At 38.8% G+C, this 18882-nt stretch overlaps 1 protein-coding gene across 4 annotated transcripts in view; it reads left to right on the top strand.

Annotated features, from left to right (window-relative positions):
- The window catches only part of ADGRG2 (adhesion G protein-coupled receptor G2), a 143856-nt gene that overhangs the window by 97475 nt on the left and 27499 nt on the right, over positions 1 to 18882 (top strand). For 2 of the 4 annotated variants that reach the window (XM_059910529.1, XM_059910528.1), the window contains 9 exons: positions 820 to 858; positions 2971 to 3012; positions 5272 to 5325; positions 8685 to 8740; positions 11518 to 11576; positions 15107 to 15146; positions 15618 to 15655; positions 17303 to 17397; positions 17972 to 18038. In XM_059910529.1, the coding sequence (XP_059766512.1) occupies positions 820 to 858; positions 2971 to 3012; positions 5272 to 5325; positions 8685 to 8740; positions 11518 to 11576; positions 15107 to 15146; positions 15618 to 15655; positions 17303 to 17397; positions 17972 to 18038 (490 nt within the window). The remainder of the gene's footprint in view (positions 1 to 819; positions 859 to 2970; positions 3013 to 5271; positions 5326 to 8684; positions 8741 to 11517; positions 11577 to 15106; positions 15147 to 15617; positions 15656 to 17302; positions 17398 to 17971; positions 18039 to 18882) is intronic. The other 2 variants (XM_059910530.1, XM_059910531.1) reach the window with 2 other exon arrangements.

The following is an 18882-nucleotide window of genomic DNA, read 5'->3' as shown; positions in this document are numbered from 1 at the left end:
ATAGATGCAACTCACGCCGATCAAAACTGGTTTAAATTCACATTTGGTCTAGTGGGAAGGGAAGACGTTATCATTTCTATGTGCAATTACTTTTTACAGTGAAAAAACATCTTTAAAATCGCCTTGGCAGTAGTTTTTGGATCCCATTTATGTGGGTTTTTTTTTTTTTTTTAAAGTGTGATAATGTAGTACATGCCTTTTTTTCCCCCTTAAAGTTTCATCCAGAATAATAAATTCTAGAAGGATTTTCATTTACAGAAATACCAGTAGGGTAGATTTTAAATTGGATTTTAAGTGAAACGATCAAAATGAGATTTCCTTAAAAGTTCGTTGAATATCATGTTCAAGAACTCCAAATTTAAACTAGAATTTCTTAAAGATTGCTTTATAAGAGTATACCTTTAGGTACAAATGCATTAAGCATCTACAGGGCTATGTATAATATTAAAGTTACTACTAACTACGGAAATGTCATATCCCTTAGAGACTTTCATTATAATAGAGAAAAAAATGGGACAAAATATTAAACAACATAAATGGGTTTATTTAAATCTAATGATTATAGGAGTGCTGCTGTGTTTTAGACACATAAAACATGTTCAGGAAACACATTTTTAAATGAATGAATACTTGCTCAGGAATGGTCTGCGCGGGTTGGGGAATGGCTAGTGTTGTGAGGGGGTGGACCGCTTGGCTTTTGCAGAAGTCTCTAACTTCTCCAGGATTTGGGGAAAAGTGAAATGTTTAAGGAACCTAGGAAGATGCATGTATTTGTTAACCATGCCAATAGTTGTGCTAATTTTTATTATTTTATTTCAGATGCTACTTCGAGCGTATTATCTACTTTGAACAAAACAGGTAATGTCAAGTTATTTCTAAATATAATAACTTGTCTTCTGTGGCTTCTTGATTTTCTCACTTGTGTGGTCTTCTGGGTTAGTAAAAGTTATCTCCTTGCCCATTTCCTATGACTCCAACTGTTGATTTATTACTCGTTTTACTTTGACATTGAACTATAATTCTGGTGTCACCACACTCCTGAACTTCCAAACTCTTATGGCTATAGCACTCCATTTAAAATAACATTTACAATTCTTTTGATTACAGTAATAATACATCTTAGCTCATAAAAAATGGGGAATATAGAAAAATACAAAGAAGAAAATAGCAATCATCTTTAATGTTACTTTCCTAAGACTATTACTGTTAATAATCTGGTATATTTCCATTCAGTATCATATATATATATACACATTATGTAAATATATAACAAAATAGTCATAGTTTACATAAATTTTTATATTTTGCCCTTTTGACTTCATATTAAATTATAAGTATTTTCCAGCATCCCTTACTATTAATGACTTGATAATATTCCGTTGTGTACCATATGTGAACATTAAATTTGTTTCTACTTTTTTTTTTTTTTTTTTTGGCTGCACTGCGCAGCATGCGGGATCTTAGTTCCCTGACCAGGGATGGAACCCGTGCCCCCTGCGGTGGGAGCGCAGAGTCTTAACCACTGGACCACCAGGGAAGTCCCTATTTCTACTTTTTAAATAGAAATTGTTGCAGTGAACATCCTTGTGCCAACATCTTTGCATTTCTCCCTGATTTCTGTAGAATGCTCCTCAAGGATTGGACTTATTTGGGTCAGCATTATGAATATTTTAAGGCCCTTGATACCAACTGCCTGATTACCTTCTAGAAAAGTTGCACACAACAGCATTCCTGTCTGCAGTGGATGAGAATGTCTGTGTAACCGTACCTTTGCCTAGAGCTGAGACTATGTCATATACTGTTAGATCTTCCTCTCAATTCCTTAGGTTCTATTTTGCATCTTTTCATATTTGTGAGGTTGAACATTTTTCCCCCAAAGCATTTTTTTACTGGAATCAGAAGTTCATTTCACAGTTGTGTTTTGTTTGCTCCGGAAAGGAAAGTATCAGGGCAAAACAAAATAATATATTAAAAGGATTCTTAATAGTAATGCAAAATACTGTCAGCTTTTATAATTACCACTAATCATTGCCCATGGGTCTTTCACACACTGAAACAGAAGCTTGTCAATAACACATACAGACATGAGATTTCTGAAACTGTCAGGATAACGTCATCATTCTTAAGTGTTTCTCCAAGATCTGAGCTTTGTGTTTTCTTCAGAACTTGCTACCCACCCTAGGAGACAGACCTTCTTTGTAAGTCTGTGCCCGGAACACAGTCTCTTCTAATTGGCCATCCTTACAGTAAGGATTTCTGAGCCCGGTTCTCTATTATCTGGGAAATAAGCCATGGGCTCTGTTCCCAAAGTGTGTCGGGAAGATATTTCTAAGGTTCGTTTCTTCAGAGTGTGTTAATATTTGCCTGTGAGTCATTGACTTTGAACAATTCTGTCCTGGTTCTGCTGTGAGCTTGTTGTATGACTGTAATTGGATAGTCTCAACCTCTCTGAGAATAATTTTATCTATCAATAATATTATATTATTATAATTATTAACTCCTAAAGAAGATAGCAGAACACTGTTGATATTAGGGTATAGTAGCAGTATTTTGATAGTAGGTCCTGTGTTTACTGTTTCCATTAATTTTTATTCTGAATCACCTGCTCCTTACAACCTATCACCTGAAGGTCCTGATAGTGACTTAATTCTGCATATCTGAAGTGTAAGTTCACATTAATTTGTCTAGCATCAGCGCATGGAAACTGCAGTAGAATTATGCAAGCAGTGGGGTGAGTAACAGGAGTGATCTAACTGGGTAAACATAGGAATCCGAATCCAGACCCACCCTCTGCCAATGCTATATGATCTGAGTATGTAATTCTCATTCATTCTGCTGCTGAGATGACCAATAGTGTCTTAAATGTGTCAACAGTATGATTTTCTTAGCAGTTCACTAAAATGATACTCATGGCAAATTGTTTTTAAAAAATAACAATTCTGCTCTAATATTTAAATTGCTTCTTTGCAGAAAAAACTAAAATCACTATAGTAAAAACCTTCAATGCATCAGGTATGACTTATTATCAACATCAAGACTTTCTTTTTTTATAACTAAAGTAAAATTAAACAAATGGCTGGTGTTTATGTTTTCTTTCTCTTTTTTCCTCTTTTAAAAATGAAATCTGTTCTTCATGAGTAGATGTTTATGCACTGGGTACCTTAAATTGTACTAAGTGTTTTGGGTTATATAATAATGATCAGACACAATGCCCACCCTCTAGAATCTTCTAGTCTATGAGGAGAGACAAGGCAAACAGATAACCAGCATGAACATGTGTGCAGATAAAGGCAATGATTTCACAAGTGTTTCTGACATGGTTAAGAATCATGAGAGATAGAAGGGCTGGTGCTAATGATTATCAGTGAGATGCAGTTTATGAAGGAAAGATTCTTAGAGGAGTGAACCTCAAACTCTTTTTAAATCAAATAAGGGATGTACTATTAAGTGCCTATTATAAGATTAAGGATACATGATTTGCTTAACAAAGGCTTCCAGTTGATTTAAAGCAGGGGTTGGCAAACTATGGCCTGTGGGCCAAATATGGCCCACCACCTGTTCTTGTAAATAAAGTTTTATTGGAACACTGCCATGCCCATTTGTTTACACATTGTCTATGGCTACTTTCCCGCCACAAGGAATAGTAGAGTAGCTGCAACAGAGACTATATGACACACAACGCCTAAAATATTTACAGTAGGGTTGGCCCATTACAGCCAGAGTTTTCTCGCTCATGATTTAAAGGCTGACCTGTGGCCATGTACTTGGAGGAAATTATGGATAACAGCCCTAGCAATAGGAAAGAAAATTCTCAGTATGAATGAGTAGCAAAAGACACGCATCGCTGGAAACAAAGGTGCTACTAAAATTTCGAGAAAGATGAGAGATGATAGAATGAAAAGCTTAGTAAGCAATAGACCAATGGTTGACCAAGAACATTAAAGCATTACTATCCATAGTAATCTGTAGTATTTGCATAGTGTATGTTTCCAGTGAGTTATATCCATAAGCAAGTATATTTAAAATGAAATCTTTCTCTTTTGGTGTGGGTAACATTGCTATGGAACAATATAGAAATCTACATGTCAGGTAACTTTTGGCACCTAAATTCAGTTTGCTCACAGAATAAAAACTCTTAGCTGAAATGTGATGCCTACACACCAAATGTCAATTAAATCATTCTGGCAGGAACCACATTGCATGCACTAACTCAAATTATAATTTTAGTTTGTGTCCAAACTAGTTCTCTTAGGAAAGAATTAAGCACTCATAAAGTACTGTAGAAATAAAATAGCAATCAGGCATTGCATACGTTAATTCTGACCAAACCAGACCTAACAGGGACATCAAAATATTTCTTAATATGACAACCTTTTCCCCTTGGCAGTCTGCTAATACATTATCAGCATTTGCCCCTCACATTTATTATAGATTTCTTATACTTTGCCAAAAGGATGAAATTAATGAAGGGAAGATTCTCAGCGGAGTAAATCAAATCAAAGAAGAGATGTACCTCTCCTTTCACCAAAGGAGAAAGTATTTCTCAGGTTAATATGTATGAAGTATTTTTTCTAACATGGCTTATTTCACCTCCCATTCGTCTCTGCCTCCTTTGTATGCCTACGTCATCTGTTGTACTGGCCATCACTCCATTTTGCCCTCACTATAACTTTTTATGTACTGGCCAGTATCACTCACTAGATTGTAAGCTTGTTGAGGGCAGGGTCTGTATCTGGAACCTCCCAAAGCCTATAGAATAAGGTAGGTGCTCAGCAAATATTTTTTGAATTTTCTAGTTTTTGCCCATGTGAAATGACATCATGACATTGATGTTATTTCATACATACATTTGCATAAGGAGCTAAGACCAGCATTAGAGTGTTCATGGACTCCCCTGCCTAGGAAAGGAAGGAAGACCTATGAGTAAGGAAGGCCTATTTCATTTAAAGTCTCTATACTCGATTGTATTCATGCTGTTCCTTTTATATTGGACAGAAGAGGGATTAATTGGGAATGGGACAAAGAAATTTTAGGGAGTAGGGGATCAGACACTGACATACTAAAGAATAGTAGAGTCCAGTTCCATAGCTGAACTACTAAGAAATGAAAATTCTCATTCCTTTAGTCTTTGTGGAATTCATCCAGCCAATTTTATCCAACATATAATATTTTGGGTACATGCTTAATGCTTGAATTTGTGAATTCTCTTAATGCAGTGTGTAAGTGCAGGTGTTTACATGCTTAACCCGCTGTGTTGTGTTTTCTTTGCAGGTGTCAAACCCCAGAGAAATATCTGCAATTTGTCATCTATTTGCAATGACTCAGGTTAGTTCTTGTGTACACTACACATTACCAGATAAATTAGCTCCACAGAGAAATGGTTTGTTTTCCTGCCGTTGAGTATGTGATGTGTGCCCCTCTGATTTATCTCCTTTCATCACACCTGGCTACTAAGAGTCTCGAATGAAAACAAAAGCAAATTTTAGAACAGGCTGAAAGTGAGATAATGGGTTAACTTCCTTAATATGAGAACATGAAGCTCTGCACCAAATATTTTTCACCATAGCTTTAAATCCATAGCTAATGCCCTTAGAGTTGATTTATGAACATAATAATGAACTTAATTATTGAAAGCCAGTTCTTATATATAAAATCCTCAAGGTTTTCCATAGGACCTTAAGTATTATAACTTAGAAACAGGATGTTGTCTTTTGCTAAAAATAAAACAAACCACTCTACTAGAATGTTGAAAATCTTACGTACACCTAGTTTAATTGGACGCTAATTGCAGTAGTGCCCATAGTGTATTTTGCCATCTCTAACTAGACTGTCCACTATTTTTAAAAATTAAGATGGCAATCGCTTGAGAACATGCTATTTTTGAAATGGGAATATTTTCCCTCCTGCCATGGGCCAGAAGGAATGAAACAACCACTTTTCTGACGTTGGTTTGGCTCTCTGGGCTCCCTTCCTTATTAAAACCAATGAAAGAGATGTGAAAAACAGAAAAACATGGTGTGGCAGGTCAGAACTGGACCATGGGAAGAAAGAAGAGGAAGGTAACAAAGTATTTTATAATATTAAAGTCTTAGTGTGGCTCCAGTGATACAAAAAAGCCAATCATTATAGGAATGTTTTCCTTTTATTCTGTTCCTTTTAACAGTTTAATAATTTGTTTGAAAAACATAGGAAACAATTTCAAGTGAAGTAAGTTAAGGTTGGATAGTTTAGAAAACAAGAAAACTTCCATTGAAAGAATGTTCCACAAACACTTTCTATTTATGTGAATGTGAGGTTTACTTACATGAGCTTTCTGCTGATAGTATGCTCCAGGTCGAATATAGCAGGAAAGTGTTAGCTGGCTTTGATTAAAGGGAGAAGAAACTTGTTGGATACATTTCACTTTCATATATTGTGGAACTCTCTTCTCTCCTCCTTCTCCTCTCCCTCCTCTCTTACCCTTCTCTTTACTGAATTCTCCATAATTTCATTATTTTCATGCTTCATCTATGTTTTGGACTGGTGACTAATGTCTAGCTTAGTGTTATGTCTACATGATGTTTGATAACTGAAAATTGAACATTAAGTCAAAAAAAAACCTGGTCATCTTGAATAACAGATGCCAGGAAGCTGGTTAGAGTAATGTTTTCCCCAGTTAAGCTACTGAATTGACCATTTGTTTTAGTGTCTGGTGAAAACATCCTCTTCAGGGGACCTACTGTTTTGTCAACAGAAATTCCACGATATCCTGCCAGAAACTAGAAACCTTCACTTCTTTCAGATTCCAATCTGGATTCATTAAGGGAGATGGAGGCTGGTGAAAAAACTGAGAGCTGACCAGGTAGAGTTAGGCTGAGGGTCAGAAGGTGGTGGCTTCCTGGTTGCTCTGCTACCCCTGTGCTCCCAGCACATTCTTGAAACTCAGCATGTGCTGAATAAGACTGAGGGATGAACTTGGAGAATGGAGAGGTAAGGGAGAAAAATTGTGGGTGTCAGCACACACACACAGGCACTAAATAAGTTTTTAAAAGCTAAGATTTTTGCAAAAATGTACGAGCAATTCTATGCATGTATCAATTATCTTTTTTTTTTAATTTATTTTTGTCTGCGTTGGGTCTCCGTTGCTGCGTGCGGGCTTTCTCTAGTTGTGGCGAGCGGGGGCTACTCTTCGTTGCGGTGCTCGGGCTTCTCATTGCGGTGGCTTCTCTTGTTGAGGAGCACGGGCTCTAGGCACGTGGGCTCAGTAGTTGTGGCTCGTGGGGTCAAGAGCACAGGCTCAGTAGTTGTGGCGCACGGACTGAGTTGCTCCGTGGCATGTGGGATCTTCTCGGACCAGGGCTCAAACCTGTGTCCCCTGCATCGGCAGGTGGATTCTTAACCACTGCGCCACCAGGGAAGCCCCATCAATTATCTTTACTTTTAATAACTATGTAGTGCATTAATTGAAATTTCAGTATCAATATGCAGAGTTTGAGGTTCTCAGTAGAAAGGTTGCTGGAATAGATAAATTATGTTAATCACTGGCCTAGTGGTGTTGTCAGCCATTTTAAGGGGAAGTGGACCACTCGGTCCTTGGCTGTGGGAATCAGTTGTACTTTGTAGTGCAATATAAGATGAGACAGGGAGGCCTTCCACCCTCTAGCTCAGGAGTTCGCAAACTACTGCACATAGTCCAAATAATAGCCTGCCACATGTTTTTGTAAATAAAGTTTTATTGGAACACAGCCATGCCATTCATTTATATACTGTCTATGGCTGCTCTTATGCTACAACCGCAAAGTTGAGTAGTTTCGACAGAGAACATATAGCCCACAAAACCTCAAATATTTACTTTCTGATCTCTTACCAAAAAAGTTGGCTGCACCCTGCTCTAGTTTATATGCTATCCCTTGCCCTTCTGATCACGTGGCCAGTTTTTTGTCTCTGTAGATTATGAAGTGCACACAGTGTACTTCTGTTAAGGAGTCTACATTTTATTTGTCTCCAGATAGAGCCAAAGCCCTTCCGAGTATACCCTGCAGGAAATGGCATTGACTGAAATTGAGTTCAGTGTTTCCCGAGGCGAGCATTTTCAGAACAGGGTTTTCTGGCATTTCTGGGACGAAAGCCACAATGAGTTGTTCAGCTGAAGAAAGGATTTGCTCTGCATTCTGTTCAGGTTTCAAAGCAAAATCTCAACTTTGCTCCTAGGGAAAGATATTGCATTTGGTAGCTGTATTTTAAAAAGAAAAAGAAAAACCCAAAATGGCAAGGAATAAATAGACTTTCATAAGGCTGTGTAACTGCTGAGAAATCTTTTCCCTCCCTCCCATGTCTCCCATAACTGCAACTATAACAGCTTAAAAAGATTTGCAGTGTTAGAGCCACAGTTCCCCCAGTTAACATCGTTAAGGGAAACAAAGTCCTGATGCGAAGCACATAGATAGGGATAAAATTTCTTGACGAGGGGACAAGTTTTTTCTTTTTCTGCATTCTCACATAAAACGTATAGTTGATATTTTCTGAAAATTATACTGATTGATAATCGTTGAGTAACTTTCTGATAGAAAAGAAAGTAAATGTGAATAACAAAGAATTTGATGAAATTGTTTATAAAGTAATCTGATAATATTTTTCTGTATTGTATTATTTCTCAAACTTTAAGGATGCAAGTTTCAAATTTCTTTTTGAAAATTTATTTTTAGCCTTTTTTAGAGGTGAGATCATGTTTCAATATGATGAAGAAAGCAATGTTACCCAGGTAGGTTTTAAAGATTTTTTAATTGCAATTTAAAAAGTGAATTTTCATGTATTTAAAGATTTAAGGTTCAAATTATTTCTGATATTTAGCATATTTACTTTTATCACCAAATTTATTTATTTATTTTTTTGTCTTTTGTATTTGATATCTTTAATTTAGTATAATGTGTTTGAGATTACCCACATTATTGGATGTGTTAATACTTTGTTCCTTTTTATTGCTGAGTAGTATTCCATTGTGTGGATATACCACAATTTGTTTATCCACTTACCAGTTGATGGACATTTGGGTTACTTCCAGTTTGGGGCTATTATGAATAATGTTACTAAGAGCATTTTTGTATATGTCTTTGTGTGGGAAGGCATGTACATATACTTTGTGTATATGGAAATGCCGGGACATATTTTTTTTTTTTTCACACACACACACTGTATTTTATTTTTACAAGAGATAAATAGACTGACACCAAGCATTGTACATGGATGACCACAACAAAAGCAACAATGATTGCAATTTTTCTTTCTCTTTAATTTTTGCGAATTTGATTACTGTGTGTCTTGGCGTGTTTCTTCTTGGGTTTATCCTGTATCAGACTCTCTGCACTTCCTGGACTTGGGTGGCTATTTCCTTTCCTATGTTAGGGAAGTTTTTGACTATAATCTCTTCAAATATTTTCTCGGGTCCTTTCTCTCTGTCTCTTCTCCTTCTGGGACCCCTGTAATGCAAATGTTGTTGCATTTAATGTTGTCTCAGAGGTCTCGTAGGCTGTCTTCATTTCTTTTCATTCTTTTTTCTGTATTCTGTTCCGCAGCAGTGAATTCCACCATTCTGTCTTCCAGGTCACTTATCCGTTCTTCTGCCTCAGTTATTCTGCTATTGATTCCTTCTAGTGTATTTTTCATTTCAGTTATTGTGTTGTTCATCTCTGTTTGTTTGTTCTGTAATTCTTCTAGGTCTTTGTTAAACATTTCTTGCATCTTCTCGATCTTTGCCTCCATTCTTATTCCGAGGTCCTGGATCATCTTCACTATCATTATTCTGAATTCTTTTTCTGGAAGGTTGCCTATCTCCACTTCATTTAGTTGTTTTTCTGGGGTTTTTTCTTGTTCCTTCATCTGGTATATAGCCCTCTGCCTTTTCATCTTGTCTATCTTTCTGTAAATGTGGTTTTTGGTCCACAGGCTGCAGGATTGTAGTTTTTCTTGCTTCTGCTGTCTGCCCTCTGGTGGTTGAGGCTATCTAAGAGGCTTGATGGGAGTCTCTGGTGGTGGGTAGAGCTGACTGTTGCTGTGGCGGTCAGAGCTCCGTAAAACTTTAATCCACTTGACTGTTGATGGGTGGGGCTGGGTTCCCTCCCTGTTGGTTGTTTTGCCTGAGGCAACCCAACACTGGAGCCTACCTGGGCTCTTTGGTGGGGCTAATGGCAGACTCTGGGAGGGCTCACGCCAAGGAGCATTTCCCAGAACCTCCGCTGCCAGTGTCCTTGTCCCCACGGTGAAACAGAGCCACCCCCCACCTCTGCAGGAGACCCCCCAACACCAGCAGGTCTGGTTCAGTCTCCCCCGGGGTCACTGCTCCTTCCCCTGGGTCCCGATGCGCACACTACTTTGTGTGCGCCCTCCAAGAGTGGGGTCTCTGTTTCCCCCAGTCCTGTCGAAGTCCTGCAATCAATTCCCACTAGGCTTCAAAGTCTGATTCTCTAGGAATTCCTCCTCCCGTTGCCGGACCCCCAGGTTGGAAAGCCTGACGTGGGGCTCAGAACCTTCACTCCAGTGGGTGGACTTCTGTGGCATAAGTGTTCGCCAGTCTGTGAGTCACCCACCCAGCAGTTATGGGATTTGATTTTACTCTGATTGCGCCCCTCCTACCGTCTCACTGTGGCTTCTCCTCTGTCCTTGGACGTGGGGCATCCTCCTTGGTGAAGTCCAGTGTCTTCCTGTCGGTGATTATCCAGCAGCCAGTTGTGATTCTGGTGCTCTCGCAAGAGGGAGTGAGAGCACATCCTTCTACTCCACCATCTTGGTTAATCCCCTCGCCGGGACATCTTATCACCAAATTTAAATAAAGTACGTGTTGTTGAAACATTAGCTTTGTTGATAGGGCTTGACTTCATGATAATCATGGTATTTTGTTAAAAATTATATTTTAGTTTTCACTAGGTTTGATGCTGAATAGAGTGTTTATGTGATACAGTTCTATTGCCAGTCAAAATTTAAAATTATCTTAGAAACTCCTAGCAATAAGAAATGTAATCTATTGAATCTAAAAATTGTCTTCTCAATCTGATCCTGTTCACCCCATGGGGGATTCAGACACAGTAGTATCAGCCTTCCCATAACCTAGATTGGTTCAGAAGATCCCAGCTAAATATGGTTTGTTAATTCAGTAAATATTTCCTGAGCACCTACTATGTGCCAGGCAATGAGCTAGGTGCTAGAAATGCAGTGATGGTTGCTACCAAGTGTCCCTTTTTACATTCACATAGAGAACTTTAATAGTGTTCTTTTGGGGGAACCCTTGGAACAACAAAAGATAGAAATTAGCACATCAGACTTGCTGATTCAGAATATTTTTTTTAAAGAAAACATAAAAACAAAAACTGACTCAGCCAATATGTATTTGATCGTTTGCTAGACAATATTCCATGCAGTTACGAATCACAGTCTTTGGGGTGTAGTTCTTTGGGCACCCAACAAAACTGAAGAACAGCTTCTTGTTAGAAAGTGTTATAAAACAAAACAATATTTGTTGTATTCTTAATGATTTTGTGCTTCTAGCAGAATCAAGTTATGGCTAATGGCACCTCAACTGGAATCCTGTCTCTAAGGGAATTGAAGTGAGTAATCAATCTGCTGTTTGATTTAAAACTTAAGACATCAACTATGGAAAGATACTTGTTGTGCTATCTGTACTTTTGGAAACTGAGAATAGGAAAGAGACAGACCCCAGAGGTCATAAAGAATTGGTTCTTGAGATCTTTGCAAACTAACCATAGTCACCTGTCTTCAACTAATATCCCTGTGAGGCTGTTCTCTTTGATGCTATCGAATTATGTAAGAGTGTCACCAAACCAGATTCGTTTTGCCCAGTGCACAGCAAGCCAAAACACTGAGAAGCCAAGATTTGCAGCAAAGAGAAGGGTTTACTCCCAAGGCAGCCACATGAGGAGAACAAGTCTCAGATCTGCCTCCCCAGAGGCCAGGGACTTGGGGTATTTATGAGGTAAAGAATAAAGTGGCAGGGCAGTCTGAGGCTGGGGAGCGTGGGGAGCATGGGGAAAGGTGATTGGAAAAAGCTGGGTAATCTTTGTTCTGTGCAGGTGTTACTAAGCTACAGACCTCTGCATGTTCAAAAATGGAGGCACCTAGCACCATCTGAGGGTGGAGTTTTCAGCCCTCTGATGCCAAGGACATTGGACACTCGCGCATGCGCAGTTGGAGGGTCAGAGGTCCTATCCAGTCTTAACCAGTTCAGCTAGAACTAGACACAGCTGACTCCAAGTTCCTGGAAAACAACTCGGGAAAACATCTTACTATTTAGGCTACATGCTGCTTGGAGGACATGCAGGTCCTAAAAGGACTTTGATTAGTGAAGGCAGGTTATAGGCGAAATGGATTTATCTAATAGTTACCCACGGTTTCAAGAGCTCCATTTGAAATGGTATTTGGGTTTTTATATGATTTGGTAGCCAGCCAGGTTGAAATAAGAGTTCAAGGTAGGACTCCATGTATATCATTTACTCATGCTTTCATGAGGCATCGGTCATTCAAAAGTCAGAGAGAGGTCTGTGTTAAGTAGACCTCAGTTTACAAGGGTAAGCACAGACAATAAGAAATGCATTACAAATAAATGCTCCTAGTTAGACAATAGGTCAAAATGTCGGCCAGCAGACAGTCTTACCTTGACTGTCACTGGAAGGGGAAACTTCATGTCTTCGCCCTCGTGCAGGGAAGCAGCATCAGAGATGAAATTCATCTACTCTCAACCTTGCTATTATCTTTCAAAAGAGATTTTTGTAAACTTTTGAACCAAATCCAGAAGCTCTGAGGAGTATCTGTGATGACACTGAAGAGAAAAACTTTTCCAAGGTATCAATAAAAACAAAACAAAATAGTAATTTCAATTAGCTGGATTGTACATACTTGCAGATTTAACAAAATTTTAGGGAAATTGGAGAAGACATGTAGAATTTTGTTCAGTCTTCTGCTAAGCACGTATATTAAAGATATCTGCTTACATTGATTTTTGTAAACACATTTAGTCAGGATTTAGAATTGCAATCATCGGCAGGTATCTGTGCATTCATAGAACTTCTAAAGGTCCCAGGATCACTTTTAAAGGGATTTTTATTAGTTTAAAGATAAATAAAGTCAGCTGAATCTACATGTCTCTTGTTTTATTTCTCTTTAAACTTGAAAACAGTAAATCTGCAGATACTGTGAGGCACAAATTATACTGTCAACCTACTGTTGCTCTGGTTTTAGACTCCCACTTCATACATTACCAAGAGTCGATCACTGATTTAAAAATTTTAATTTCTATAGTTAAGATTTACTGCATAATATAGAATATTAAAGTTAAGTTAATGTACTAACATTTCTCCTTTGGAGAAAGTTTTAATCCACTTAAGGATGTGTATTATCAAGATACTTTCATATACAGGATAGCCTAATTTTATTTGTCTAAATATGCTTAATATGCCCGAGATTGCAAATGCATCAGTCAGTAACATCACTGTCTGTATGTGGAAGACATGTTCCCATGGATCATATGTGAAGATGTCGATAAGCTTGCATTAAGCCACCTGCTTTGTAAGTGGATTGATTAATAAATAACTTATATTTCAAAAAAAAAAAAAAAAAAAAACAAAACACATGTGATAGGAAACGTTTTTAAACTCACAAATTCGTAAATAGAACACAACCTAGCATACTTGTAAGTAATTCATTTTAATTGCTAGACTTGAAATATAGATGAGTTCATTTAAAGCCAGCAAGTATTTGTTGAACACCTACTGTGTGCTAGGCCTTGGGGATACAAATGGGGCTAAACCCAACTCTCTGAGATGGAAAACTGGGTCTAGAGCAGTGGTTCTCAACCCTGACTGTATATTAAAATCACCTCTGGAGATTTTAAAACGCCTGCTATCCAGGCACACTCCATAACAATTAAATCGGTATTTGGGGCCTGAGTTGCAGGCATTGGTATTTTTGAAAACTCCCTGGGTGGTTCCAGCACGAGGCCAATTTTGAGAAGCAGGAGTCTAGAGTCTGATAGGAAAGAAGCAGGAAGCAAACAAATGATAACAATACAGTATAATCCCTGCAATGAAGGTGATACGTACAGGCTACCAAAGGATGTTCTGAGTGTCTGAATATAGAGTAGGCAGAGTAGTTGGACATGACTGGAGTGGCCAGGGAAACCCCAGAAAGAAGGTGGTCTCTGAGCACAGTTATGCAGGAGCAGCTCCTGCCAGCTTGAAAAGCTAGCTGACTACTGTTGCCACGATGCTTCTCTTCTCTCCAGACCTTCCCTGGAGCCAAGAACTATTGCCCAGTCCTTAGAGCAGGATTTCTCAGCCTCAGCACTGTTGACATTTGGGGCCTGATCATTCTTTGTTATGTGGGGCTGTGCTGAGCATTGTAGGATGTGTAACAGATCCCTGGCCTCTACCCACTAGATGCAGGGAGCACCCTGCCCCCAATTGTGACAATCAAAAATGTCTCCAGATATTGCCAGATGTCCCTTGGGGGGGGCAGAGTCACCCCAGTTGAGAATCGCTGTCTTAGCGTGAGTTCTTTAACTAGATTTCTTTCATCCTAAGTTCATGTGAAGCTCTGCCACATTGAAGAAATAAAACTGTTGTTGGAGTGGGATTGGAGGAGAGGAATGAGGGAAATTCCTAAAGAGGAGTTGTGAGGAGGGGAAGGCAGGGCTGGGGAGTGCTAGAGGGCAGGTGGAGTCAGTTGGAGAGAGAATGAGGAAGAAATCAGAGACAGAGGGCCCCCAGGGTGAGTGGCTGGCCCCTCTCAGAAATCTTGCCTCCGGCCAGCTCTTCCTCTGGCCCTTTGCCAGAAGCAGCTGCCTGGGGATTGCAGTAGCCTAATGAAATAAGATTGTTCAACCATAATTTATATCTTGCTGTTGGCTAGAACGGATACAGCTTCTGTCTGGTTAGTTTCCCTTGTCACATAAATAATTAATTTTTCCCACATAGGAATCTCTTGTCATACCCAGTATTTCTTCAAAGTGAACACTGCAAGCAATAAATACCATATGCTTAATTTAATTGCTAAAAATCTAACTTATTTTGAACTTAACATCACCAATGATCTCCTTCATATCAATTTCTCATTTTATTAACAGACGATCAGAACTCAACAAAACCCTGCAAACTTTAAGTGAGGTAATCATAGTACATCCTGTACTTGTTTATAATTATTGTTATTATTTGGGGGAGAGCATGGAGTTCTGTATTCCTGAGGAGATATGAATTCAAATTACCCCACATCTGTCATGTATAAGAATGAATGGGCTAGTTCCATTACTCCAAAAATCAGGACTAGGCTCAATGGATGGACATTACAAGGGGGTAGATTTTCCTGTATGTAAAACCAAGTTTCTTAAAATCAGGGCTCCGGGAGAATGAGCTCCCTTATGTGGTAGAGAGTTTCCTGACACTAGAGGTATCCAAGTAGAGCTTGTATGGCCTGAATAGCTTTGATCATATGTCATTAATCTGGTAGGAATGTGAATTGGATGATTCCTAGGGGTTCTTGTGGTTTTAAGATTCTGTGATGCTGTGATTAGTCCTGGGTCATCTTGCCTGACATTTTCATCTGTCAAACTAACATGTATTTTTTTTCTTTTGTTTCAGACTTATTTTATAGTGTGTGCTACAGCAGAGGCCCAAAGGTCAGTCATTTTTAATACTTTTATATAAATAACCTTATTTCTTTACTCATGAGAAATAAAGTACAAGGAGTATTAGGGTGCAAATTCAAAAGCATTCCTCTAAAATAAATACACATTAGTGACATTTTGGATATATAATTTTTTATTCTTCCAAACACATATCACTGTCACATCCATATTCTCATTTCTTTATGAAGCACAGAGGGGTGGGTGGTGTTGGGCCATTTGCCTCTGGTTCTATGAAGCTAAGGGTCATCAGTGCCCTTAGCCCCACAGGCCACCAATAGGACCAACAAATGGCTCCCAGTGGTCCAGTCAGGGTGAAGGCCACACAGAGAAGAAGGAACATACTATGGAGCTAGGAGAGAAAAGGAGAGAGGGGGAAGGAAAAGATAGGAAAGAAAGAGAAAAGAAGAAAATAAAAAGTGTGTGCAAGGGTCGGGACTTCCCTGGTGGCACAGTGGTTAAGGATCCACCTGCCAGTGCAGGGGACACGCGTTCGAGCCCTGGTCCAGGAAGATCCCACATGCCGCGGAGCAACTAGGCCCGTGCGCCACAACTACTGAGCCTGCGCTCTAGAACCCGCGAGCCACAACTACTGAGCCTGCGCTCTAGAGCCTGTGAGCCACAACTACTGAAGCCCACACGCCTCGAGCCCATGCTCTGCAAAAAGAGAAGCCATCACAGTGAGAAGCCCACGCACTGCAACGAAGAGTAGCCCCCGCTCTCTGCAGCTAGAGAAAGCCCGCGCACAGCAACGAAGACCCAGCGCAGCCAAAAATAAAGAAAGAAATTAATTTTTTTAAAAAAGGTGTGTGCAAGGATGAATCAGAGATTGCCTGACAGCTATTTGAGGTTACACAGATTATCATTTGAAATTATGTCCATTGGCTGTCCTGGCTGCATAAGCCAATGGCTTTTAGGTCGATAATCTCACTACCCGAATCTTGAGCATTCTGTGAGAGTAAAAGTCCTAGAAAATAACAGTTTCTACTCATCAGACGGTTCATTGGTACAAATAAAGGCAAGTCTTCCATGAAATTGTAGATCGGATTCCTGTTCACTATACGTATTTAGTAATTTCACTTTTCATTAGTTGCAACATTAATATTTTGTTCACCTAAACCAAGACGAAAGTAAAAAAGAAACAGAATGTCAAATTCCTGGTTATCTGATGACCTGAATTGAACTGCCAGAAAGATTTTGGATTTAAGAGACCTTGCTATTCATCTAGGCTGGTATGTGAAAGGGCTCTCATTGATGGAAACACAAATGCCTCCAGACACCAGGCGGTGCGGGTGGGTGGTAAGACTCTAGATGTCAGGATGCTTGTCTTTGCAACCAGGTCTCACCCCTGTATGTTCATGATGCGGGCAGGAAAAACGACTCAGCAGCTGTGTGTGGTCAGAGGGTCTCTAGTTTGCAGTCCCTGTGAATGTAAACCTCTATAAATTCTTCGTCCTGGAAAGTCTTTGGGGTAAAGTTCAGCCCATGATAGGTGGGTATTTACAAGCTTATTGGGGTGACATTGCAAGTTAACAGTGTCAGTGCCCCCTTTCCTCACTCTAAGCTTGAAAAAGCAATTACAAATATGTAGGTAGGTTTCCAGTTTAGTAACACTCTGGTTATATATATTTCTCTTTATAGCACATTAAATTGTACATTCACGATAAAACTGCATAAGACAATGAACATATGTGCTGTGATGGTTGCTTTGCAAACAGTAAAGATTCAACCGATGGGTAAGTTGTCTCTATCTTTATTGCTGTGTTCATTTTCACATGACTTTGATGTGTTCTTTTCAAAATTGAAAATACAATGAATAAATTTACAATGTTACAGCTTTCTGTTTTGACTCTTTTGTCCTTGGGCAGTTTTTTTTTTTTTTCCCTTGGGCAGTTTTTAAGGAGCTCTAAAAGGTGATTTTTCCTGCTTTCTCAGTAAAGTTTCAGTATGCTGTATTGGAAATCATGATAAAACAAACCCTACTGAGAGGGAGAATTCTATTTGGAGTGCTTGATCGATTGCTGCTGGGATATATTTACTCCTGAATTTCTCTTAGGAGTTGCTGAAGAGCGATTGATACTGTGTGCATATAACCCCAAATTATTCACTCAATAACTATTTTTGAGCACCTACTATTTACATATAATTGTCAATATAATGGAATCCAGTTTATTTTATCACCTGTTTTACGCTAATGCTCTTCAAAATCACATCAGTGTAAGAACTGTAATACTTGACAGAGCTGAGCTTCTACCTTGCCTTATTCTTGACCATGCATTTTCTTCTTTCTTTTCTTTTTGTTTCCTGCAGAACAGTGCTGCTATTCTGTCAGGATCCCCTGCCCTTCCTCCCCGGAAGAGTTAGAAAAACTGCAGTGGTATGTAGCAAATCTGGTGACCCTTTTCCTAATAACAATAATACTTAATCGCCATGCTGGCTAAGGAACTTGAAATTTTGACGGTGAAGAAGGGCTTTCAATTTTAGGGAAAAAGCACAGTTTTCTTTTGTATGAAGTTTCTTACTTTAAACCAATGGTTTGCAATCTTGGTTGCACGTTAGAATCACCTGGGTAGCATTGACAATATTCTGACTTCCCACAGCCTCACCAACTGAATGTGTCCTCATATTGAAAAATTTTTCCAGTGTGGTAGATGAGGAATGGTGTCTTAGTGTTATTTGTACTTCTCTTATTAAAACTGTTTGAAATTTTTTTTTTCATATATGTGGGGCCATTTTTTGTATTCTTTTTGTGAATTGTGTGTTCATATCTTTTTCCCACTAGATATTTAATCAGTTTTGAAGAGTAATTTATATATTTCTGTATTGTGGAAAGTAGCCCTTTGTCTGTGGTATATGTTGCAAATATTTTCTCTCCAATTTGTCAGTTATCTTTTGACTTTATGATGTTTTTGTCATGCGAATTAAAAAATTTTTTTATGGAGTTAAATTTACCAATCTTTTATTTTATTGCTTGTGGATTTGGAGGCATTTTTAGAAAGCCTTTCCCTACGTCTGGCTATAGAGGAATTTACCCTTGTGTTTTTATAGTACTTGTATGGTTTCTTTTCTTTTTTTATTTTACATTAGATCCACTTGGAATTTATTCTTATGTAGTGGGAGGTATGGGTCTAATTTAATCTTTTTCCAAATGCCTATCTAGTGGTCCCAGCACCATTTATTAAAAAGTCCACCTTTTCCTCAGTCATCTGAGATGCCACCTT

This window comes from Balaenoptera ricei, chromosome X, assembly GCF_028023285.1.
Source record: "Balaenoptera ricei isolate mBalRic1 chromosome X, mBalRic1.hap2, whole genome shotgun sequence".
In the NCBI taxonomy this organism is placed as follows: Eukaryota; Metazoa; Chordata; class Mammalia; order Artiodactyla; family Balaenopteridae; genus Balaenoptera; species Balaenoptera ricei.
This window is presented reverse-complemented; position numbering and strand designations above follow the sequence as displayed.